This window comes from Perognathus longimembris, chromosome 2, assembly GCF_023159225.1.
Source record: "Perognathus longimembris pacificus isolate PPM17 chromosome 2, ASM2315922v1, whole genome shotgun sequence".
NCBI classification, from domain to species: Eukaryota; Metazoa; Chordata; class Mammalia; order Rodentia; family Heteromyidae; genus Perognathus; species Perognathus longimembris.
Window position 1 is genome coordinate 84,690,720 of NC_063162.1, and position 25,913 is coordinate 84,716,632.

The 25,913-nt window shown below is 41.5% G+C and overlaps 1 protein-coding gene and 1 long non-coding RNA gene across 3 annotated transcripts in view; one reads left to right on the top strand and one right to left on the bottom strand.

The window, feature by feature from the left end:
• Jazf1 (JAZF zinc finger 1) overlaps nucleotides 1–25,913 on the top strand; it is a 335,812-nt gene that overhangs the window by 261,862 nt on the left and 48,037 nt on the right. For both annotated transcript variants that reach the window (XM_048339621.1, XM_048339622.1), the window contains exon 3: nucleotides 23,180–23,376. In XM_048339621.1, the coding sequence (XP_048195578.1) occupies nucleotides 23,180–23,376 (197 nt within the window). The remainder of the gene's footprint in view (nucleotides 1–23,179; nucleotides 23,377–25,913) is intronic.
• LOC125346779 lies at nucleotides 795–14,854 on the bottom strand. The gene is made up of 3 exons (XR_007210030.1): nucleotides 14,705–14,854; nucleotides 8,399–8,401; nucleotides 795–805 (listed from the first exon to the last, which is right to left on the bottom strand). It is a non-coding gene; the product is annotated as an uncharacterized LOC125346779 (long non-coding RNA).

The following is a 25,913-nucleotide window of genomic DNA, read 5'->3' on the forward strand; positions in this document are numbered from 1 at the left end:
TCTTGCTCCTTGAGAGCAATCATTTGCCAAACTAGGCTGAAGTTTTGAAAGAGTTAGAGCTCAGGTCGCCATCGACTAAAATGCCACTGTCCCACCTTTACTATTGGATATAACTTTTTTTTTTGCGCCAGTCCTGGGGCTTGGACTCAAGGCCTGAGCACTGCCCTGGCTTCTTTTTGCTCAAGACTAGCACTCTACTACTTGAGCCACACTGTCACTTCTGGCCGTTTTCTGTATATGTGGTGCTGGGGAATGGAACCCAAGGCTTCATGTATATGAGGCAAGCACTCTTGCCACTAGGCCATATTCACAGCCATGGATATAACTTATAATAGGGATCAGGATTATGGATCCAGACCAGGGGCATTTTTGGTTCCTCTAGTATCAAAACAAATTTTCCTTAAGGCATTCCCACGTGTGGGAAGATCCCATTGCTCAGAATTTAAGATAGCAGTGAAGGATTCCAGGGTGCAGGCAGTTTTCACAGGTACAGGCAAGGTGGGGCGGACCCCCACGGCCTTTGCTAACCACCTCTTGAAACAAGGAATTTCACAGGTACATTGTTGATGGCATTTTGAAAAGAGTTTCCATCTGCTTTCGCTTCAGATAATTAATACTTTAATAAGCCACACAAGTAAAATTTGACATCTTCAACACTCTCCCAGTCAAAACAATACCGAACTGATCCCATTCTTTTGTAACCTTAAGTGACCTCTTTCCTGATGTTACTCATGCAGGATAGGTCTTCCCAGCATTCGCACTCATTATGACGCTATTTTATGTTATTACAAAACATGTCTTTGTTCTCTCTAGCACTCCTACTTACATTTTCATTACAAAATATGCCACTTAGCTTTATGACATTGACGTGCTCACATTTCCAATTAGCTTTGAAGACGATAGAATTTAGAACTCCAATAGGTTTGAGCATGAATGACTTCTGAATTTTTTTTATTAGGTTTTATCACCCCGCTTGAGTTTGTCTTCCCATATTTTCTCATTTTAGTTCCTATTTACAACTGGGACCATATGAAGACTATTTTTCTCTCCAGAGAGCTCAGTTCTGTAATCCAGGGAACTTGAAGTAGAGATATGAATGGAGGAACCCAGTTCAAACAGCCTGACGAAAAGGGTGAGGGTTAGCAAGACCACCCTAATCCCATTTCATGCAATAGCTGGGTGTGATGGCAAGTGCCTGTCACCCATTCCAACTATGCAGGAAACAAGAGGATCAAGATCCAGGCAAAAATGTTAAACCCCTATCCCCAAAATAAGGGAAGCCAAATGTGGTTCCAGTGACAAGAGTACCCGCCCAGCAAGCAACAAGTTCTAATTCTACAAAATGTAATTTTATAACCTGTTCCAGTGAGATGGTCCTCTCATTTATGTGGAGCATTTTTAAGGTTGCCTTATTAGAACCTGTGTTTCAGTTATTGCCTCTATCACTGAGCTAGTGACCTTCAGCTAGCTCTGCTACTTTCAATAATCTCAACACTGTGGTTGATGACAAAAACCAAACTTGGGGCAGAGCGAGATAACCTGACAAGGACCCATATCCAGACAAATGAAAACAGGCCTGAGCATTCCCTCTCAGCCATCTGTCATTGCCCACATTTAGCAACACCACCACCCAACTTCCCTTTAAAATCCCAGTGGTTGATCCCCCCCCCATGTTATTACAGCTTTTCCTTTTGTTCATTTTGGAAAGATGCAGTAAATAGGCTACATCGTCCAATTGTTTTTTATTGTAAAAATCACCATGGCCTTCGTCAATGGAGCATCTACCTAGCTACATGTCTGCCCTTAGATTTTCAGTGACTCTGCAGACATTATCTATGCAATCTCTGCTTAGTTGTAAACACATGGAAAAATTCAAATACTGCAATGGATCAGCAGCTTATAGCAGTATGGAGCTGCCAACTTCCCCATTTTACCAATGTGAAGATGCCCACAACATGATCTCTGCCCTCCAGTTCTCACCTAATTGGTGACATGAATATATACAGGCAGTTCTAAAATAATCAAGTACTAAATTGTAAATTAAAAATGTGCAAGTACCAGGGCTTACACTCAGTCTGGGAACTGCCTCTTTTTCACTCAAGGCTATGCTCTACTCTGAGCCACAGCTGTACTTAGGCTTTTTATTGGTTAATTGGAGATAGAAGTCTCACACAGGCTTTCCTATCTGAGGCTGGCTTTGAACTGCAATCCTCGTCTTAGCCCCCTGAGTAATTAGGAGTTCAAGCATGAGCCACTGATACTTGAGTAAATTCTATTATTTTATAGTCAGAATTGGTACACATAAGTGTTGGCAGGAGTGACCGAAGACCTATTCATAATGAATCAGAGCTTGAAGGATCAGTGAAACTAATCATTTTACTTCAAAAGTTTAAAAATATTTAAGAAATATGAAAGTTTCTACTAGGGATTGGTTGTTACACTACAGTAACAGCCTGACAACAGTGATCATACAAGAATTTGCTTTTATTCTTCGTATACACTGTGGCTCAGTAGGAATGCTCTCCTTGTGATAGTTACCTAAAGAACCTTGTCTGAGGCTTTATTTGCCAGTACTGGGGTTTGAACTCAGGGTCTGGGCACTGTCCCTAAGCTTCATTTGCTCAAGGCTAGTGCCCTACTACTTGAGGCACAGTGCCACTTACAGCTTTTGCTGTTTATGTGGTACTGAAGAGCTTTATGCATGCTAGGCAAGCACTCTACCACTAAGCCACCTTCCCAGCCCCTGAGAAGCTTTATTTTGACGCAGGTTCCAGAATCACCACATCAGAAGGAAGCATCACTGTACCATCACTGCCAGATGGCCAAGTTAAGTCATATGCAACCCTAACCGAGAGGAACAGACATGCATTCCTATCATATGCCCAAGTGGAAAGCCAGAAATACTTGGATTTCTTGGGAACAGTAGTCACTGCCACATTTTTCAGTTCAAATCTTAAAATGCTTTATATCCAGAAAGTGAAATTTTTCATACTGTGATGATCATGACTACTCTACTTCCAGTTTGTTCAACTTCTATATGTCAGAATCTGACTACTATCCCTTACTAATCTCCATCTTCATGCATTTTTAAAGCCTCATCCCTTCCCCCATTGAAAAAACGCACATCGATTTCTGTTGACTTGGCATTTTGGTCTATTTAAAAGGTTTTTCAGGTTAGACCAAGGGCCTGGTTGACTTTGACATATGTAGCAAACTAGTAGCAGTTAAACGTACTTAAGTGTCAAGTTAAACAAGTGGACTGGGGTTAAGACTGTGGCCCTTTGATAGGACCCAGATGGTTGTTTTCAGTTAGTTGTGGTTGTATAGGAATTTGACAACACAACTCCTGGTCTCCAAGAATGTGGAAGCCTGGAGTGTGGGATCTAACATTTTCATTCTTGGGTCAGCACTCTGTATGGGTCATCTGTGATCTCTGGTCCAGCTCCTATGTAGCCACTAAATTTTTACATGAATTGTAAGTTTTTTAGGTAGAAATGTTACATGGTTACTAAGGATTATGAATATCCTTCCTGTAAGAGAACAGGCAAGAAATCTTTTCTATCACAAATATTACTGTGGATTTGGAACTAGAGCATGATTAAACAAATTCAGGCAGTTCAACACCTCTTAAGTTAAATGAAGCCTTTCTCTGAAATATGCAAATAAAATCTTGAAAAAACTTCCCAAAATACCCCCCAAATATCTCTTACTGGAAACCTCAGTTACTACAAGTTTTTCTAGAATTTCAAGCCTTACTAAATAATGAGCTTATATATGTTCTGACCTTTCACATTATATAGAAGGCCCTATAAGGCCAAGATTTCCTTCTCACTGAAAAGAGTGACAGTAATAAAATTCATGGGCAGTGATATAATATATAAGAGATGAATCATAAGAGCCAGGAAGAGTCAGAGAATGTACCTTCTTAATGAAATGTACATGTAATCCCAGAATCCCATGCAGCATTTTCACAGCTGTCACTTCCTGCTGACTTCAAAGCAAGTCAAGCCCTGCTTTTTCCTATTAGCCCTCCTGTCAACTGTCTTTTCCACAAGCTATTTGGAGCTTTATTTTTTTCACCCTTTCTAAAATACCCCCCCCATAGTCCCAAGGGGCTATCTAGTAGGTTTTTTAGATTTTTTATTTTATTTGTTATTTATTTATTTTGCCAGTCCTGGGCCTTGGACTCAGGGCCTGAGCTGAGCACTGTCCCTGGCTTCTTTTTGCTCAAGGCTAGCACCCTGCCACTTGAGCCACAGCACTACTTCTGGCCTTTTTCTGTATATGTGTGCTGAGGAATTGAACCCAGGGCTTCATGTATATGAGGCAAGCACTCTTGCCACTAGGCCATATTCCCAGTCCATCTAGTAGGTTTTGTCTTGAACTCAAACCCTGGGGGCAGCTTAAGGCTTGAGCCACAACTCCACTTCTAGTTTGCAGGTTAATTGGAGATTTTCCTACTGGGCTGGCTTCCAGCCATGATCCTTTGATCTCAGCCTCCTAAGTAGCAGGAAATCACAAATGTGATCCACCAGCAATGCCAGGCTGCTTTCTAGGGTCTTTAAGAAGGCTGACATGCTTTAGAGAATAGGAGTGTTAGATCAGGGATTTGAGCCTCAGGAATAAGTAGTTTAAGGTTGAAACTGAAATTTCAGTTGAATTCTACTTTTTCAAAATGAATTATTCTCTTGTCCAAAAGAACCATACTATTTAAATAGTATGTCATTATCTTGATTAAGTCAATAAATCAGTTCTGTGTTTCAAATAGCTGCCTTATTAACCAAAATTGAGTATTAATAATAAAGTCAACATATTTACTACCCCTTCAGTGGGATGATTTTCATTATTCATTACTCAATTACATTTGCAGTAAAAGAAATGAGTTATGATTTGTTTTGGATGAACATGTTAGGTTAAAAGGCTTGAAACGAGCCATTCACTCGAAACAAGCCATTAATTTAAGTGTTGTAGTTGAAAAGCATCAGTAAAACTTTACACTTTATGCAGAAAAAAAACTGTTCTAATTAAAACTCACTCCACTTTCATTTACTATACTATAACACCATATTATATACCTGGAATATGAAAAATTAAGGTGGTGATCAAATTATGCACATTAGGCAATAACCCATGAAAGATCTATTGTTACCAGTGAAGATTAGTTTGCCATTTAATGGCCCAAGCGGAAGCAGGCAGAGCTAAACTGAAAGATATTCATTAACTACAGAGAGGATGAATTTTTAGGATATGATTACCATATGGTAATTAAAATAGAATTGGGGTTTATTATAGACCCCATTTGAAACATAGTATTGTAAAGAATTCCTCTGCCTTCAGCAAAGCAGGAGCTTGATACCCTCCTGTTTATTTTATAATCATTCAATAAAATCTGAATGAAATTTGTTACTAGTAATTAATGACCAGTTTAATTAAAAGAGGGGGAGTCTAGCAGATGGCGATTATTTTTTTTAATGAGGCCTGCATGAAGGAATCTTCCTGATAGTAAACTCAAACAGTAACATGTAGCTAGATTGGCATTTGCCTTTTTATTAGTTACTAAGGCTAGGTTACGCTTAAAACTGGGCCCCTTTCTATTCCCACCAGGATGAACTCTATCCCCAGCTCATTTCACCTTACCTCACCTGTCCCTTTCATACTTTATCCTATCACGCCATCCTATATTCTTTCTGAACTAGTGAAAATGAATGATGTGTTTGCCTCTCTGGGTTTCAGTTTGAGTGACAGGTGCATGTCACTGGCACAGGGTAGAGCTGGACACAGGTCTTCCTGGCCTTCAGGTCCCACTTTTTTCTCCATGTTCTACCTCATTTGAGAGAGAAAGGAGTGTTCAGTCATGGAGAGAAGGCAGGTAATAAAATGGCTTGTGTGTCTTTGCTTAAGTACAAGGAAGAGGAAGCACCTGGAATGTTTCTAGAGGTAGGCTGAAGTTCTGGAGGTTTTAATCAAGCAGGAGATGGAGGGGAAAAATGGATTTGAATTGAGCTCTGACAAGCTGACCAGAACAAGGAGTTTCTGTCCTAGCACAGAAAAGTGTGCGAGCCAGCCAGCACCCTCAGTGCCCCTCGGAAGTGGCAAGGGCCCAGCCACTGTGCTCTGTTCACACTGGGTTCTCCTACCCTGTCCCCTTTGCCTGAAAGGGGAAAGCCAAAAAGCCAGACCTTAGGAAAAGCCAGAAAGTATAGCCTTCTATGTTTTTCCCTTTAATACTGCATGAGTACAAGACGTATTTTGAAGAAATCGTAAGCTGTTCTGTAGTGCTCTCCCTTCAGACCCATTAGGCCTGGGGAGGCAGCAGATTTCAGGCTGTTACCAGGCCCCTGAAAGACACAAAGGTTCTATTTGGTGAATTTACTCACTAAATGACTCCCCATATCCTGAAAGATGATTCCACAAATGTCTCATGTTCTCCCAGGGAGGGAGTGATGGGGCTTGAGAAAAGGTAGTTAATTGCATAAAGAGGGCAACGCTGGCTGCGTAATTGAGCTTGATTGGAAACACTGCCTGTGCCCATCAACCCTCGTGACTGCAGCACTCCCCAGCCTTCCCCCAGTTTTAATAGGCAACACTTACATTCTGTCTGCACACTTCCCGCATCAGTTCCCAGAATTCCTCTTTCCTAGAACTTGCTTTCTGCGTACTCATGCTGTTGAGTAGTCACCAAAGCCCCATTGTTAGCTGGGAGTGGTGGTGGAAATGTCTTAGTTCGCTCTAAATTTCCTCTTTCACTTTGATTTTAGCAGCCCATTTAGCGCCTTGCTGATTCTTTTCTCAGTGCTCCATCTTCCTCTTCCCATCTATCGTTCTCCTTCCTCACATCACCCACATCCAGTTACCCACCCCTAAATCAAGAAAAGAGGCTCCAGCCACCTCATAGGCTACAGAGGACAGAGAAGCTAACCTGAAATGTTTTCAACCTCTCTAGTGGAATTAAAGAGTCTGGCTCAAGAAAATGCAGTGAGATTTTCCCCCATTCCCAGTAGAAAGGAGTTTTGCTGTTACTTTTGGTTTTACAGTAAGAAATACAGAATCAAAACCACCAAAGAAAGAACACCCCCCACCCCCGGCTGATACCGTCTATGGCTCCCGTTCATTTCCCCTGAAGATTGAATGTAAGGCTGACAGAGCAGGTTCACTTAAGAGCAAAAGAACAAAGACAGAGGGAGAAGGCCAGACTGCAATTCCAGTCTCAGGGCTTGCTAGCTATACTATGCTCCCACCCCTAAGGGTGCTGGTCTGATTGGTGGAGGGGTGGACATGCGCGTGGCAAGGCTTGTGATTGGTTCCCTCCATCCAGGAGAGGCAGAGTAGGGAAAATGTAAAGTTCTCTTAATTGCCCAGTTGTGTTAATTTCACTTTCAACAAATTAAATTGTTCACAGGCCCCCTTAATGAGCTCAAAGTTAAATTTGAACTACTAGAAAGGAGTTTTGCTGTTACACTTTGGTTTTACAGTAATACAGAATCCATCAGAAAACCGCAAATGAATCCCACTAGAGAGGGGGGATTCTTTCAAGAGTCTGGCTCAAGAAAATGCAGTGAGCTTTTCCCCGATTCCCAATAGCAAGGAGTTTTGCTGTTATTTTGGTTCTACAGTAAGAAATACAGAATCAGAAAACTGCAAAGGAAAGAATCCCCCCTCTCTAGTGGGATTCAAGAGTCTGGCTCAAGAAAATGCAGTGAGCTTTTCCCCCATTCCCAATAGCAAGGAGTCTTGCTGTTACTTTGGTTCTACAGTAAGAAATACAGAATCAGAAAACCGCAAAGGAAAAAATCCCCCTTCTCTAGTGGGATTCAAGAGTCTGGCTCAAGAAAACGCAGTGAGCTTTTCCCCCATTCCCAATAGCAAGGAGTTTTGCTGTTATTTTGGTTCTACAGTAAGAAACAGAATCAGAAAACCGCAAAGACCCTCCCCCCCCCATACCATCTATAGCTCCCGTTCATTTCCCCTGAAGATTGAAGAACGTAAGGCTGACAGAGCAGGTTCACTTAAGAGCAAAAGAACAAGGAGACAGAGGGAGAAGGCCAGACTGCAATTCCAGTCTCAGGGTTTGCTATATATAGGCTCTCCTATGCTTACACCCCTAAGGGTGCTGGTCTGATTGGTGGAGGGGTGGACATGCGTGTGGCAAGGCTTGTGATTGGTTCCCTCCATCCAGGAGAGGCAGAGTAGGGAAAAATGTAAAGTTCTCTTAATTGCCCAGTTGTGTTAGTTTCACTTTCAACAAATTGTTGGGCTCTCATTAAGGGGGCCTGTGAACAGTTTAAAGTTAAATTTGAACTACTATTCCCACATGTAGCATCAAAACTACATGATGCAATATCCTACATAAGCATTTTTTCTACACCCAGTGGTAGGTTCTCTGAACTGGAAGATATACAGACTGTGCCTTTGAAAGAAAACATCTTTACACAAATAGATGAGCGAATAAATTAGTATATATTTTTCAATACAAAAGGCAGATCTAATCTTTGAAGATAAGAGGAAAAATAGATATTAATTATAGGAGAGACAAAAAAAAAAAAGAACTAATTGGCCTCAACCTCACAATCCTGCAGCTGCAGTCCCCCAAGTGCTAGCATTAATGGTGTACATTATCAGCCTGGGTTTTTGTTTTAGGGAGGGTTACTATTTGTTTTTCAATTTTTGGTGCGGAGGGATCCCCTCCCCCAAACCAGGGCATTGAGCATGCCAGACAAGTGAGCTATGTCTTCAAGTTTCTCTTCTCAACCCCTACCTCCCCTTCCCTGTTCATTCTCCTTGGTTTCCTCTGGATGATTCCTAAATCTATATTAGTGACCTGTTTATGTCCTTGGAGGGCTCACCAGCATTTCAAACTTGACACATCTGTTTGAACTTTTAGTAAAGATGGAAATGGTCTGTTTCTGTGGCATTCAGTATAGGAGCTGTTGCCCAAATGTGGCTATTAAAATTTTAATGAATTAAATTTAGAAATTCAGTTTGTTAGTGGTACTAGAAATTTTCAAGCACTCAACTAGTTTCATGTGACTAACAGTTACGTATTGAACAGCACAGACCATTTTTGTTTTACTCTATCCTGAGGCTCTTTATTAGTTGTGGGTCTTGAACAAACTAATGTTCCTACAGCTGTTTTCTGATCTGGACTACTAGTAGCTCTTTACAAAGCTGTTAGGAAGATTAAATAATGAATTACTCAGCATTTGAGAGAGAAAGCTGAGTATGCCCAAGACCAGGGCTGTCTCTAAAGTTTGGCTGGGCTATTCAGCACATATCAGGCACTGGCCCTAGACAAAGTCCTGTGTGTGTGTGAGCCTCTCACGCCTCCAGCTTCATGGGCCTTGGGAGCTGGTTTTGGTCCAACCAACTTTTTATACCTTTTGTCACCAAGAGTTCAGTTAAACTGCTTCCCAAGTAAAGAGCATGAAGAAATGTGAAATGAAGAAATGTCTCCATTTCCTATTCTTCCAGCTAAGATGTTGACCAGGAGAGTTCATGAGTACTATAATTGGTACATTGGTAAACTGCAAACTATGTGTAAATGTTGGGCATGGACAGCATGAGGACATTCACAATGGTGATAAACATTTAATCAATGATAACTTCAAAAATATACAACAGGAGCTCAGTATGATTGCATATCACCGACATGTTATCTTGTTTGCTTTTTCCCCCTCTCCCTTATTAGGCTACAATTAGTGATCATTTGCCTATTTTTCATCCAGTATTCACATAATCACTTGAAAAATATGTAGGACTAATTCTCTCCTGAAGTCTTTTTACACCATTTTGGAAGCCAGGAAAGAGGAGACCACATGACAGGTACCAGTGAGTCTGTAACAGGGTCCTTCCATGAGTGGTCCTCTCCTACCTGCTGCTCCTTTGACCACCTTTTAAGACACCTGTGACTTGGCAAACATTGTTTGACCTAAGCATACCTTCTCAACCTGCCTCCAATTCTCCCTATTTAATCTAATATAAATGTCTGGGTCTTGGAAGATGGCTGCCCTCAAAAAAAGAAAGATAAGAGAAACATGATATGTAGGGATAAATCAACAAAGAGGAAGGGAAACATTTTCAACATAGTCATTGGGAAGCAACACAAATTCAAAACCGACTAAGATGTTTTGTGATATCTCAGTGTACATTCACACAGAGAGAACTAAATTATAACACTTGTAAAACTGGAGCACTGTTACACCAAATACATACTACTGGATGACACTAGCAATGTATTAATGAGGAAGGCTGGAGTGAATGGTTCTCAATACTTTTAGGTCTGGGGACCCTGTTCTGTAGTGTCAAATGGTGTGGGGCTCTGCATTGCACAATGCTACTTTTGCTGCCTTTTAAGTTGGAAGGCAAAGACTCACTCTTTGGTAATGCTTTGAAATAAATTGGCATTTCACAAGCTCCCTAGCCACCTTACTCCCACATGCCTCACCCCATGTACAGGCCCCACAAACCAGGAATTTATGGGTTATTTGGAAGAAAAATAATCAGTGTGTTTAAACTTTCCAAGAATGTCCTTGTACTTAACTGCTAATGAAGTATTTCTTGGAGGAGCCTCCAGCTTTTTGCTATTTACAACAAGCAGCCTTCATTTGCATGCCAAAGGCAGAACTAATCCTTAGCTTCAGCTGGTTTCCAGAAATGTCTGTGCTGTGCAATCCGGTTCATCCTGCTGGTTTATTTAGCAAAGCTTTTCTTCACAGCAAGTACTGGGCCAACCTGATTATCCCAAATCCCTAATTAGTGTAATTAAAGCTTTAATGGATTGCAGCCCGGGATATAAACCTTGCAAACCTTCTTTAAAACCCATTGCTTGTTGAGTGTGCAGAAATGAGCCAGGCCAAGGGCTTCTTAAGTGACTGAAGGCCTTAGACACATCTGCACCCAATGACCAAGCCACGTCTGGTGATGGGGAGCCTCTTCCATTTAGATTCCCACAAACAAATCAAGCTGCCAGCCTAACCCCTTAGAAGTCCACTGAAGCCAATGGCATGATCAGAGGAGGACAACTCTCAATACTTCAATAGATACTAACCTTGGGGCATTTGTCCCACGCGTCATTGTGCCCTTGCTAAACAAGACAGCCAGATGAACTCCATTCCAAGAAACCCAGGAAAACCTTGTTAGATCTTGCAAACAGTCTTGTATTAACCCTGCTGCAGAGAATATCCTGACCTTTTTCAGTTATCAAGGTCTGCAGTTTGTCTAGTTTTCTTAGGTTTCCATACTATGTACTAGTTGACTCATTTTTTTAAATGCCTCTATGGAGTGTGAACATTATCTAAATTTCATATGGGTATACAGAAGTTAATATTATAGAATGAAGATGAAATGATCTAGGATTTTAAAGAAAGCCTTTCCATATACATACACTAGGCTAGATATTTAGTAAGTATTCAGTATTTGAATGAGTGTCTAGTCTACTTCTTTACTGTCTGATTCTCTGGGAGTGGGCTAATGTTGCAGTATGCATGACCGTGGCTGAGAATCAGTAGACATATCATGAGGTCAAGGGGGGAAAAATGTATGTTAGAAATGGCACCATCTTTCAACTGTGTGTTCCCAAGATTGGTGTGTGGTGGCTAAGTAAGGCATGGTGCTGGAGAACATTAAGGAAGATCCCCAAAGCAGCCATGCCAGATTACTGTGGTCCATTTGTTCTGCATCTCTCAAGAAGAGTGCATTGTAAGTGACAGCAGAATCATCAGATGTACATCAGAAAAAAACAACTTCCCATCTGAGACCTCGTATATTGAGGATCCCTTCTATCTAATTTACTTCCCCCCTTCTTCCTTGACCATGTTTCACTAATAAGACACCTCTGATGTACTCATTTGGCTATAAATTCACAGGAAACCCTGGTTCTCAGATGAGAGAATAGCACCCAGCCCACTTCATGAGCAGTCTAGAGCTCACCTAAAGGCCAGGTCTCACAGCATCACAGAAGCACTTTTCTTTGGAAATGGATAGATACTTTACATCTCAGAATTAAATGTTTATCTCGCCCTTTCTATGAACAACATAGGATTCTCCAGAACTGACCCCTTCTGTAGGAATACCCCAGCCAGATGGCTGCCACATTTATAGTTTCCCTTAAGTCCTAGATAGGGGTCAGGGACATAGAGCTCACACCCATGGATGCCAAGAGTAAATGACCTCTTAATGCATATTGAATGTGACGTTGGGCCAAGTGCTTTTCGTGCACTTAGTTCATGAGGTCTTGACTGTAATTTCATGAGGTGTCTGATTACTTGTCTGTTACAATGAGAGCCCTACATCTAAAAAGGGTATACAATGTGCCCAAGTGGGAACACCTAGTAAATACAATCAAGAGTCTGTCTCCAGACCCTAGGTTTTCAACCTCTAGACATTGTTTCCAGCCTCATACTAAATAAAACTAGCACTCAGAGACTACAAGTCCAAACTTTTCTTCAATTTTGAAACTTCTTCCAGTTTAGGGAGAGAGAATTATGCATCAGCTCATTAGCCATTTACACCAAAACCTCAGTAAATCATATAATTTATTTTCAGAGGAGGCCGAAGAAAAAATTCAAAACCTATTTGTAGTTTCATACCACAAGCCCTCATAAAACCTAGCTTCTTTGTTTTGTTCATTGGTTTCTTGCACAGATGTCAAATTAGCAATGAAAACCACTTGTAGGAAGCAGCCATAGTTATTTGCAGCTCTGTGAAGGCAAGAAAGGAACAAAGGGATGTCACCAGAAGAGGATCTGACTTCGAAACCAAAGGGCTGATGTGTCATTTTCAGAAGTACTTAATTTTACTCAAAGTAAAGTAAATCAAAATACAGCATTGATAATTTATGCAAACCCATAGTTTGAAAGAGGAATGGCTGAACACAAATCTAGAGCATTCTATGATGAGTTAAGCTATTACTCCTAGGTACAGAAGAAAAACCCCAGTGGTGACTGGGAATAAAGAAAGAAGCGGTATATCTTGCAGGAAAGGATTTTTTTATTTCGGTTACTCAGCTGTAGTATATTGCTTTAATTTGACTTCTTTGTTTTTTGATATGTGTTTGTTTTAAGGTGGTCCTTGAATACCTTCTACAGAAGAGCTGGGCTATTCATGAGGGCATATCCAGGGGTCTGCAGCCTGAGCTAGCCAAGGAACAGGGACATTCTATACCTGCTGCCCTCCATGTCATGAGGGGATGGGGTTTGCAGGACCCTAGGCTGTTGCTCACCCTCCTCCACCTCCTGGGAAGGGAGAGCTACTGGATCTGAGTGTACTTGTATTTGTCATCTTGCATTTACCCAGGTGCTACAATTGATTTCACCTAATGGAAGGGTTCCCTAAGGTCAACATTCCTTGAAAATGAATGTGTAAGAACCATAGGCAACTAAGATGGACGTTCTTAATACCTTATATCTAGAGAGTAATTATAAGTAATATCTTTTTATAGATGATGTACATATGATGCAATTATAAATGATGTACATCTGATGCAATTATAAAATAATGATAAAAATAAACATTTATAGTAGTTTATCTGCACCAACAAAATTAAATGAATTTTTCATATAGTCTACTGTTATTATCTCATAATAAGGAAGAACAATAAAGAATCTTTCAGGGATTGGAGACCTAGCTCAGTGGTAGAGAGCTTACCTAGAAAATGTGAGGTGCTGAGTTTAATACTCAGTATCACATACATAAAGATACTGGAAAGAAAGGAAATCTGATTCTCAAGGCAGCAGGCAAAAGAAGATCACCTTTTACCTTGTCTTTTTATCCTATTCTCCCTTCTCTTTTCTCCTTCCTCTGTCTTGAACATAGAAATGGCATATTTTAAAGCAAGATTCGCTCCATGATCTGTGATGAACTTGGCTTGCCATCTATTTGACAATACTCAAAGACCAGGAGCATGCATCAGATATAAACTCAGTAAATGAGAAGTACAGGGAGAGCATAGTGTCTCTTATGAAGGCAGCTTATTGCCTTCAGTGTGCTCTCCCCAAACAGAGCCTGGCTGCTGGTGGGTCCTTCACACATACACAAAATCGCTCACAAGTGCCACACTGATCTGCTCAGATGGAGAGCCTTCTCCCTGGTGCTGCTCTTAGTTTTATTATTTTGCATTAACATTTTTATAGAAGCATATTAAAAAGGGCTCCAAGTGTTGATGACACTGCAAAATGTTTTATGAAGCTTCAAAATTCACCCCATGCGCCTCAGCTTGTCAAGTCAAAAACAGTTCCAGGGATAATAAGTGAAACGTTGCTAGAAACCTTCTGAAATCATGTTAATTTGGTAGTTTTGATTTTTTTTGTCTATTGAAGAGAACACTTATAAAAAGACACCATACTGATGAAGAAGATTCCCACAAATAGTTCCTCCACTTGATGGTTGGTTTTAAGGTCAGGTTTCACTGGCCAGCTGTTTTCACCTAATACTCCTTTAATGGCACCATGGATTCAAGTTGCTGCTAAAACAAGAAGACCCACCCATGAATTTATTGCCAGATGTGCATTCTGAAAACCATCATTACATAGAGACATCAAGCAGCCAGATCTTTGACATGTGGGCCACACATGATCGCATGTTGAAATGTGCCTGTCATTCCATGGCCATTTCTCATAGCCTCAGTCCAATGTCCCATGAATTGTTTTGTGAACTCCTGAATGTCACCTAGTTAGGGAAAAGAAAAGACCAGAATGTCGAGGTTGGACACCACTGAAGAGGTAGATGGTGGCCTTGCAAGTCAGAAATGTCATCATCTAAGAATGAATTCCCAGACTTGGGAGCACTTGAAATCTCCTGATCTATCTTGCCAGCTCCTTGTAGCCTTTCTCAAAGGTTTTCTGGATTTCACCAACTTGCTTTTCCTAAAGAATGGCAAGTCAAAGGGCCACTGAAAAAGTAGAATGAAGCTGTGGAACCTTAAAGGATGAGTAGTTGGTGCTTTATATAGCAGGTTTGGAAACTGAGTACACAGAGCCTTGAGCAACGGTGTGACCCTCCACTGCAAAGGACAGCACCCCCATGGGATTGAGAGATTGCTCTCCTGCCACTAGCTGCTAGACAGGCCCTTGAAACTAGTTTTTCCCAAAGTAAGGGAGGGAAATGAAGAAGTGAGAATGAAGAAAGAAACTGTGATACATAGAGTAACATTCAGCAGTAAAGAAGAATGAAATTATCATTTGCCTAAAAAACTGGATGAAATTGGACATCATCATGTTAAAGAAAATAAGCCAAACACGAAAGACAAATATTACATATTCTCTCCTATGTGCAGAATCTAGACTTAAAAAACAATGGCATGAACATAAAATGGGGACTATTTGGGGGCAAGGACCAGTAAGAGAGGGAAGGGCAGAAGGAGGGGTGAGGGGAGAGGGAAGTACTTCATATGCATGTATGGAAATAGAAAAATGAAGCCCATTGAAATTGTTTAAAGAGTGGGGAGAGAGAAGATAGGAAAGAGTAATTGGGTGGGGGGGAAGAGTGAATTAGATCAATTATTTCATATATAGAGAAAAATCACAGTTACATTTCTTTGTACAATTAATGTATGCTAATAAAAAAGAAAAAGAGAGCATATACATTTACAAATGGCCACTACCATCATCTCTAATGAGAAATCTGTCTGGATTCCAGCCACTGCACTGCCTTAAACCCTTCTGCGGTTGTGCTGGAGTCAGTCAGCTAGCTCCTTTGGCGTCAGTAGCCCTGGCCCTGGTGCTCCTTATCTTAGCACTCAGCTCAGAAGTAGCCAGATTGCTGCTACAGATATCAGAGATGAAAGTTGAGAGTTCAGATTCCTATTGTGAACAAGGAATTACCCAATACTTGTCAGGCACAATGTCAGAGCCTGTTTCAAGTGCTGAGTGTATGCTAACTCCTTTCATCCTCATACCCCCCCCCCACCCCCGCAAGGAGAGGCCCTGTTATTGTCACCATTCACAGGTAGAAAATTGAGGCACAAAAAGTCAGGATCATACTGCTAGAAAGCATACATCATGGATTAATGTCTAGAGTCCACCTCCAAAGCTGATCTCTTAACTACTGCCATACTAACACAACCTGTTGGTACAACAAGAAAAGATTGTTTCATGAAATTTCTGTCTTGAAAGTTCACATAAAAATTTCTTATCCATGGCTCCAGATATGTTCTGTAACTCAGTTTTTTTCAGATTTCATAAAGGTGATATAATACAAGTAATACATACAGCAAATTATTTGACACTCTCAAGGGTCTGAAGCAGCATCAGATTATCAAGCATTTAGTATTTATACAGTGAAGCAAGTTAATATTTAAACCAAATAAGGTAAATTATATAAGGAACCTGTCAGCACTTTAGGTCAGGGTTTGTCTTCCAATAAGTTGTGATACCAAATTTACTTGGAAAGATCATTCTCAGAGATTTGGAGATGACAGAATTGCAAGTTGTGGCCCCTTGTGTACAGATGTGTGTAGCAGCCTGAGTCGCAGTGTGTGATTGATTTCTGGTGGTGAAGCTGCGCTGTCCTGTACCTGGATCCCTCCCACCTGGAGCGAGGGCTTGAAGGGCCTCAGCAGCCATTCAGTTAGCAGGCCTCAAACCAAGAGTCCCCCCTTTAACAAGTAGAAACCCCAGCACCAGAAAGGAGTGGGCTATGGCTTCCTGAAGGGGCCACCCATTTCTCTGTCCCTGAGCAAGCCTCCAGAGCCTCTAAGAACCCAGCCATACTGTGTGTCTTGGAATGTGGGTTCCTTCAGAGATTTCTAAGAGACACTATGGTTTCATATGGTCACTTTCTGGGTCCTTGGGCTCCACTGAAAACTAAGTGTGTTTTTCCCTGAGAAAACATAGATGTCTCAGGTGTTTGGGCCATGGAGTGAGTTGGCGATGGAAGTACTGTAAATTTCCCACGTTTAACTGTAGTTGAAACTGTTCTCCCTGGACCAGCAGCTGACATTTCCCCCACGTGGTATCATATTCATGTTTCCATGTTTAACATGTCAGCCTGAATGAACATTGTGGTCTAAGGATTTAAAAGATTTATAATGGAGACTTGAAAATTTACTTAAGGAATATGTACTTCCCCTAGCAATAACAAATATTACTACAAATGACCATATTAAATTAAAGTCACTTAAGGCATTTCTGATTTGTAGGAAAGCTAAAATTAATCTTACAGCAGTTTCAGTTTCAAAATGAAAACATTACTTGGCCTGACCGCAGATTTCCAGGCTGTTAGTCAACAGTGAATGAAATCTCCTATGACTGGTTTTTCTTTAAGAAACATTCAATTCTCTGTGTGTAAAAAAATATCATGAGAAGGAAAAATCTACCATAGCTGTATATGGGTAACATTTCTCTTAGAAGTGTAGAAAAGCTTTCATGAAAGCAACTTACTGGCTAGCTGGTGTCATGTGCCTGTAATCCCAGCTACCTGGGAGGTAGGGACAGAAGGATCTCAGTTCAAGGCCAGCCAGGGGGAAAAGCATCAGACCTTATTTAAAATAATTAAGTAAAGCAAAGAAGGGCTAGGGAAAGTGGGGTATAAGTCAAGTAGTAGAACAGCTGCCTAGCTAGTGTAAGGTCATGAGTTCAAACCCCAGTAATAAAAAAAAAAAAGTTTGAAAGTTCTGGTAATACTGTATACATGGATTTTAACTTCGTTCCTTAAACTATGTGTAAATCATTCACATTTATATCAAATAAAAATTTAGACATGTTACAAACCTATAGAAAATTTTCCATAAGTGTCTTTTCTATTTTAAAAAGGAAAAGAGCTGAGAATATGGCCTAGTGGTAAAGTGCTCGCCTCATATACATGAAGCCCTGGGTTCGATTCCTCAGCATCAAATATATAGAAAAAAGCCAGAAGTGGCACCGTGGCTCAAATAGCAGAGTGCTACACTTGAGCAAAAGTAGCCAGGGGCAGTGCTCAGGCCCTGAGTCCACACCCCAGGACTGGCAACAAAAACAAAACAAATAAATAAAAAGGAAAAGAATGGCCAGACACGATAACAACATGTCTGTAAACCCAGCACTTGGGAGGTAGAGACAGGAGGATCAAAAAAATTCAAGACCAATCTGGGTACACAGCAAGAATCTGTCATAAAAGCAAGCAAACAAATAAAGCAAAAGAAGCCTTTCTTACCTAACTGCTGCCTTTTCCTGGATTAGTCACTCTAGTCATTTGGCAAGGACCTAACTCAAATGCCCCCTCCCTAAAAAAAAAAAAAAAAAAAAAAAAGCAACTACACCACAAGATATATTGACCAATATTTGGCACTAAGTCTTGGAAAGGATTAAAGTCCTGATTTGTAATATTTGCCAATTTCTATGGAGTAAGCACCTCCACCATGGCCAGTTCCAAGCCTGCAACAATGTGTCCCCAAGCATAGAATATACACTGAAACATAGTCATTCTACCCAGCCCACAAAAAACTACTGTAAATAACCTTAAGAGTATAGTTTGTAGTAAAATAATTTAAAAGTAATGAACTTTGAGCTAAATGCCTTTGTTTCTAATATACTTGATTTAATTCTAAGTGTAAATCATTTAAGGTTTAATTATGGCTGTGTATGACTTATGTGATCATCTCTTAAGCTATGAAAGTAGATCTAGCCTGGCAGCCTGCTGATGCCAGATCAGAGCAAGAAGCAATGCAAAGCAAAGAGGAATCGGGGAGGTAGCGTGGTCAGCCTTTCCCAGAATGCACCCTGGTGCCCCACCTCCAAGAGCTAGGCCAGCACATAGCAGGGCCTGGGCTTCCATTTGGGAGGGCCAACCTTCTGTGTTCCCTACTACGTACCCTGTACACCCATGCGCTTAAGCCTGTACTCCCAGAGATTTTCCTTGTACTTCTGGGGTGTCCAAAATCTTCCAACTTTGGTAACTACTGATTCTGAATACAGCAAGGAAACCCAGGACTCCTCTTCAAAGCCTTTGGTTTTCAGTTCTGACTCTGTATTGGGCTTTTGCCAGCCATTTCTTTGAAAAACTAAGGAGTAATATGTGTGAGCCCACTTAGCCAGGATCTCTTCTGCCATGTCCCTTGTGAGTATTGGGGGTGTCCCACAGAAAATCACTTCTTCCAGCCAAATCTCCTGCAGATACTTTCAAACCAGAGGCACAGTTCAAGCTTCCTAAGCCTGAATTGTCACTGGCCATTGGAATACAAGGGGACAATTACAACTTGCTGGTGGGAAGGCCAGGCAGTGGGCCTTTGAGTATGCATGCAGCTGTCTTGCGGCTGGAAGGTACCTACTTGTCTGGTTGCTGCTCAGAGCCATGCTACTGAGTCAAGCCCTTGGCTGGAATCACAGCTTTACCCAGTCTCATTGCCTTCCCTGCAAACTCAAGCCCCTGCAAGATCATGTCCTCAGTAATCTGCCCACCTTTTGGGCAACAGGGTATTGATGGAACATTGCTTTAAAAACTTTATATAGAGAGTTCAGTATGTCTCAAAAAAAAATAGATAAATTCAGGAGGCTGGCACAGTAAGATGGCCAGCTTGAGAAACAGTAGACTCTAAATAAAAAATAAACTGACAGGCTGGGATTGTGGCTTAGCGGGAGAGTGCTTGCCTAGCATACATGAAGCCCTGGGTTAGATTCCTCAGCACCACATAAACAGAAAAAGCCAGAAGTGGAGCTGTGGCTCAAGTGGTAAAGTGCTAGCCTTGAGCAGAAAAGAAGCCAGAGGCAGTGCTCAGGCCCTGAGTTCAAGCCCCAGGATTGGCAAAAAATAAAATAAATCAACAAAGGTCAATAGGGCAAGGGAACAGAAAGTAGGGCAGACTGCAAGGGAAACAGGAGTCCATTTTAAACAGCATTCCCATGTATCACATTCGTGTGTGTGTGTGTGTGTGTGTGTGTGTGAGAGAGAGAGAGAGAGAGAGAGAGAGAGAGAGAGAGAGAGAGAGAGAGAGACTGAGAGATCAGGGAGTAAATTCTGCAGCTCTATGACTTGTGTGGCAAGCTTGCCATGGTTTATGGGTTGGTTTGGGGGTTGTTGTTTTTTGTTGTTGTTGTTTTTATGGTTTAAAACCCAAGTTCACCATCACCAGAGAGGAAGCAGGAGGGGTGAAAGATGGAGAGGTTGATAGCTTTAAGAATTGTTTTCTGTTTAATCCTAACACCAGTGACTCATTCTCACTTCTAGAAAGCTCTTGGAAGTTGTAAACCAATGAGAGATTGCCATCTGTAGCCAACACAATCCATCTGCCAGTGAAAAGGGCAGGAGTGTTCTGCCATTGTTTACAATTGCTTTGTAACTGAGCTGTGGGAGGATAGTTATTTTTAAATGAGAAGCATGAGTTACCAATCCTTTTTTACTCCAGAGAAGATGTGGAAAAGCCTGTTACTCAAGTTTCTGACACTAGGCTCACACCTGTAATACCATCTACTCCACAGGTGGAAATTGGGAGGATTGAAACAAGCCTTGGAAAAGTTAATAATGAGACCCCCATAGGAGCACAAACTGCCATTCCCCCAGCCACATGGGAGAATAAGTAGGAGGACTCCTGTCTAGGGTAGCCCCTGACAAAAACTTGAAAACCTATTGGAAACATAGTTAAAAATAGGCAAATGTCATGGCTCAAGGGGTAGAGCACCCACATAGCAAAGCGCAAGGCCTTGAATTCAAACTTCAGTAACACACACACACAGCGCTATAGTGCTTCATCCATGAGCAATCAGCATCTTAAGTCATGAACATTCAGATTCAAAAGATGACTAAGGGCTCCCTAAGGCATTGGGTTCCCTGGAAGGTCAGAGGAAAGAGACACAGCTTGCCCTTGCAAGCAGGGCAGTATTAGCTGCTCCAATGTAGAGTTGGAAGGAAGGCCCTGCCTGACAGTCATCAAAGATCTTGGTAACATTCCAAGGGGACCAGAGGCATGCTAAGCTACGAGACCCATACTAGGTACAGACAGTATGCCTATCCTCCAAACTCATGCTGGGGTCATTGTTATGCCAGAGTTAACCAAAGATGAAATTCTCATGCAGGAAAGGGAAGATGTTTGAAATATGGCTGGTTACCCCAAATCCAAATGCTAATCCAAGGTTACAATTTAAATTTTAGAGTTTTCAGATTTGGAATACACAATTGATAAAGCCAATGCAAATATTCTAAAAGCTGACAAACACTTGAAATCTGAAACACTTCTGATCCCAAGCACTTTGCATAAGAGGTGCTCAACTTGTCAATAAAACAGGTTTAGGAAGGTTTATCAACTTGTCTCAAATCACATAGTAAATGCCTGTGTCAGGATTTAAACCCCAACCTATCTGGCACCAAATATCATGTTCCTAACCAAAAGGCAAGATGTAAAGTTTCTCCATTCCATAGTATATCTGTGTTTCTTTTACTGTCTGAATTATATGCCATCTAGAACTGTTGGTTTTCCTGGCAGAAGCTGTGGGTTTGTTTGTGGTTTGCCCACTTCCTGGCACATACCCCAACTTGAGAAGTTCAGTACCATGCTAGTTAGTACACTTGAAGTAATAAAAGAAAGCACAAGTTACTTGCTTTTGGTTCCTGAGTCTATATTTTGAGTAGGGGTTTATGAGAAGGGGAAGAAAAGAAGTTTAAGAGCTGCAGAACCAATTTTGCCTCCGAATAAGGAGTACCTGGCTCCCAGATGCAAACAATCCTTCTTGCATCAACTGTTCCTTTCTTCTCTCACCATCTGTAGCACAAAAGCTCGGAGCTGAAGGCAATGCCCATAGCTTTATTACAATTCAGTCCACATATAAAACTCAGTTCATGGATCTGGTTGGTGTTGCAGGAGTCATTCAAGAAGTGTGCCATTCAAGTCCCAAGTATGAAAGTAGGATTTTAAGACACTGTAATACTATTGCTGTTGTTTCATTAGGTGTTTAATCAGCTCTAAACTTTCACCAGACACGTGTTATCTCCTGACTTCCAAAGCTTCATAGTGTAGTGACAAAGTATGTTAAGGAATTTTGTAGGCAGAATGTAAATTCCCCTGGGTAAAATACCATGATTGGTATCAGTTAATGATGAATTCTATTGAAGTAATCAGAACTCCAATAGGGGAGAGACGCATTGAACATTTAAGTGTGTGGTAATGCTCTGCCTCTCGGCTGAGGAAGACAGGTGTTTCTTTAATTACCTGAACACTTTCATATACAATGTTCACTGTGTTCTCCCTCTAGTGTCCAAAAAGGAAGATGGCAAACTCATCAAGGATTTATGCTTGTTAAGAAAGAGCTAGCATTTCAGATTCTTTTTCATCTCATATTACATGAATTTATGAAGTGTTTGATTATGTAGTAAGTGAAGAACGAATTCCATTCCTAGAGTACTGGAAGTATTGGAAGGATAACCTTGGATTAATGGGTTTGTGTCTGTATATGTGTAGGTATGTGTGTATACATGTATTTTTATTTAATTTTATTTTATTGTAGAGGTGATGTACAGAGGGGTTATAGTTACATAAGGTACTGAGTACATTTCTTGTCGAACAATGTTATCCCCTCCCTCCTTTCCTCCCACTTCCCCCCCCCACTCCCCTCCTCCAAGTTGCAGAGTTCATTTCCAAGTTTCTTGTGTGTATCCCTGTTGCATTGGTTCACCCTTTGTCCTCTGCAGCCTGCAGAAAAAGGGGATAACCACCCCCCCCCATGAGTGACAAAGGCTTTGAGATGGGTGAGAAGAGAAAGAGGACCTTCCAAGGGAGAGGCGATCTTGGAAACAAAAGGCTTTGAAATGGGGAAGAGATCTGTTGTTACTCCATGTGTAGAGGTTTTTTGACAGGAAGATTTGTCTAAGGAAGAAATGGGCCCAACTTTGAAGAATCTTAAAAACAAGCCAAGTTGGGCACTGGTGGCTCACGCCTGTAATCCTAGCTACTCAGGAGGCTGAGATCTGAGGATTGTGATTCAAAGCCAGCCCAGGCAGGAAAGTCTGTGAGGCTCTTATGTCCAATTAACTACCAGAAAACCAGAAGTGGTGCTGAGGCTCAGAGTGGTAGAGCACTAGCCTTAATGAAAAAACTCAGGGACAGTGCCCAGGCCCTGAGTTCAAGCTCCACGACCGACTAAAAAAAAAAAAAAAATGCCAGCAGTTGCTTAGGGCAGCTGTCATGAAGTTTAGATTTGTGTCAGGTGTTCCCAGAGCTTCACAGAGGGGCCTCCTCTCTGTGGAAACAGTCGGAGCTGCAGACCTGCCATTGTCGTTTCAGATTCATGACAGATGCTGCCCGCCGAGAGCAGGAGTCCCTAAAGAAGAAGATTCAGCCAAAGCTCTCGCTGACCCTCTCCAGCTCCGTGTCTCGAGGAAATGTGTCCACTCCACCACGACATAGCAGTGGAAGCCTTACTCCCCCCGTGACCCCGCCCATCACCCCCTCCTCTTCATTCCGCAGCAGCACTCCAACAGGTAAGTGGGAGAGAGAAAGGTGCTGGGGACACAGGCCAGCCTGGACCCTCCGCTGATCTCTGTAGTGTGTTGATCAGTTCACATATTCATTATTGAAGAACTAAAGATTATCAGTGTGTTTGTGACAATGACTGTGTGGCTACCTGGAGGCCTTACCATTATGTATGGATGAAGTGGCTCGTGTCCTGGGCTTGCCCCAGCAGGTGAAAGAGCTTATTAAACAAGACTGCCATGTGATGGTCATTGTGGAAGCCAAGGGATGCCACATGGAGTGTATTCTCCCTAATTTTCCTTATTTTTGGAACCATTTTCATAGTAAAATGATCAAGAAGTAAACCACATTTGTAATGTCTCCTGGACGCCAGACACAGAACTATGGGGATGGACAGGAAGCCTGGCTTCTCCCTGTCCTGTACTTGCTGGAAGAAATGGGAATCAGAACTGAAAAATAAGTATCAACTCAGTTACTATAGAAAGTGAACTGCTGGGTGGGACTTGAATCGGTAATCACTGGGCTGCCTAGCAGGGCTTCCCTGAATTCTGGCTACAACCCATACTGGTTCTCTGAGATCATCCCAGTGTGGGAGAAAAGCAGAGTGACCCCTGGGTGCTGAGGTGAGTACACTCTGTGCTTCACAGCAAGTGTGTAAAACTGCGAAGCATCTTCTTGGCCCTATCTGAGAAGCAGTGAATAGATTTTCCTTCCACCTAGTAAATATACACTTAATAAATACACACGCTTGGCATTGTTGTCATGACTGTGTAGAGGAACTCAGTGACAGGAGCACTCCAGGAAGAAACTGCCCTGAGTAGAACAGCTCCTTTGGAAGATGGAGAGGAGACAGTGAGAGGGGAAGGAGAAGCAGTGGGGTTGGGAAAGAGGGGAAGAAGCATGCTCCAGCCAAGAGCACATGGCAAGGTGCTGGGGGATAGGGGTGGAAAAGCTGCAGGCCCTAGGGCAGAAGAAATGGTCAGGGTGCTAGAGGAGGCTGTGGATGTACAGGGCCTAGGAAATCATGGCCCTTATTAGAGATTTTGGTCAATTCCAAGAATGAAGAGAAGCTACTTACCTTCACAGCAGCATCTGAGTAGCCATCATCTCATCACCTGTGAGTAAAGCTGTCTTTTTCTTACAATCCATGTATGTCTTTTTTAGCTAGCTCCCATCAGAGCTGACCACTGTAGCATTTCTCAAAATGTGTTTCAGATTATTACTGTTAACGGTCATGGTTATGGCACAAGTGGTAGAGCACCTGCCTGGCTAGCAGGTGCAAGACTCTTGTTCAAACCCCAGTATCATCCAAAATAAACAGCAACAAGAAAAAGCGTAATTTTAATTTCAAAGGTAATAATTAGGGTGAACATTTTCCTAATGAGTCCAGAATTTCCACCTGAACTGCTTCCTTTACAGGTGACGCCACCTTGAGCAAATCACTAATGGCCAAGGCACATGTGTAAAACGTTTTCTCCAGCCTGGGGCTTTGGGGAAGTAGTGGGAGAGAAAGGAGCTTTTAGGTCCCAGCTTCTAGTGCCCTGATAGAGGATGTTGAAACCTCAGTCTCTTCCTCTTTCTCTTTGGTGTCCTGGTCATGAGGTGAGCAGTTTTGCTATACCATGTTCTCCATGATTTCCCGCTCTACCACCAGAGGCCTGAAAGCAACTGGCCCACCTATTTATGAAACCATACATCAAAATAAGCCTTTTCTCTTTACAAAGTAATTATCTCACATATTTGTTCCAATCACAGAAAGTCAACTTGTACCTCAGTGTCCTCTATGCAGAGTTTCATGTAAGCATTGAATATCATAGCATGCATGGTTTTTAACTCATCCCTTAGCAACAGATCAAGGTCATTCTTCTAGAGGATGAATTTGTTCATCTGTATTGGTCCTTTGGCCATCTTTATATTTTATTTCCTGAAGACTGGCTTTCTAACATCTTTATGTGTAACATTTATTACAGAAATCTAAGTCATAAAAGAGGGCAGAACTTTGAGAGTATACTATAATGTTGTAATCCTCCTTTCTGGCTATTTCTCTAATATTTATTTATATGGAATATGAATCGTGGGAACAAACAGTCTCCAATGTGGTGTGTTTCATGTGTGAGGTAATGTGACTTATTCATGTCCAACAGCAAATCAATAAAACCCAATTAGTAATGAGTGCCTCAGAACTCCATGAAAATCAGGACAGTTTAAAGTGAGAGTTTATTATTTCTCATGTAAGACTATTTGGAAGAAATGGAATCATTTCCTTTGCTTCAGACATAAAGAAATCTTTATGACACCTTGTCCATTTTAGCAATTTCCCACTGAAGGAATTAATTTATGTTGTGGCAAAGATGTATCATTTTCAATCTGTCAAGATCATTGGTAAATTATTTGCTGCTTGAAGAACATTCCATGTAAACATCCAAAATTAGCAAGGGAAATGGTTTCTTAAGCCCCTACCCTGCACAGTTCTGATTGTGTGCATTTTTTGGTATTTGGAATGTTATTTTACCTGTAGTTAGAGAGATCAACTTACATGACTGGA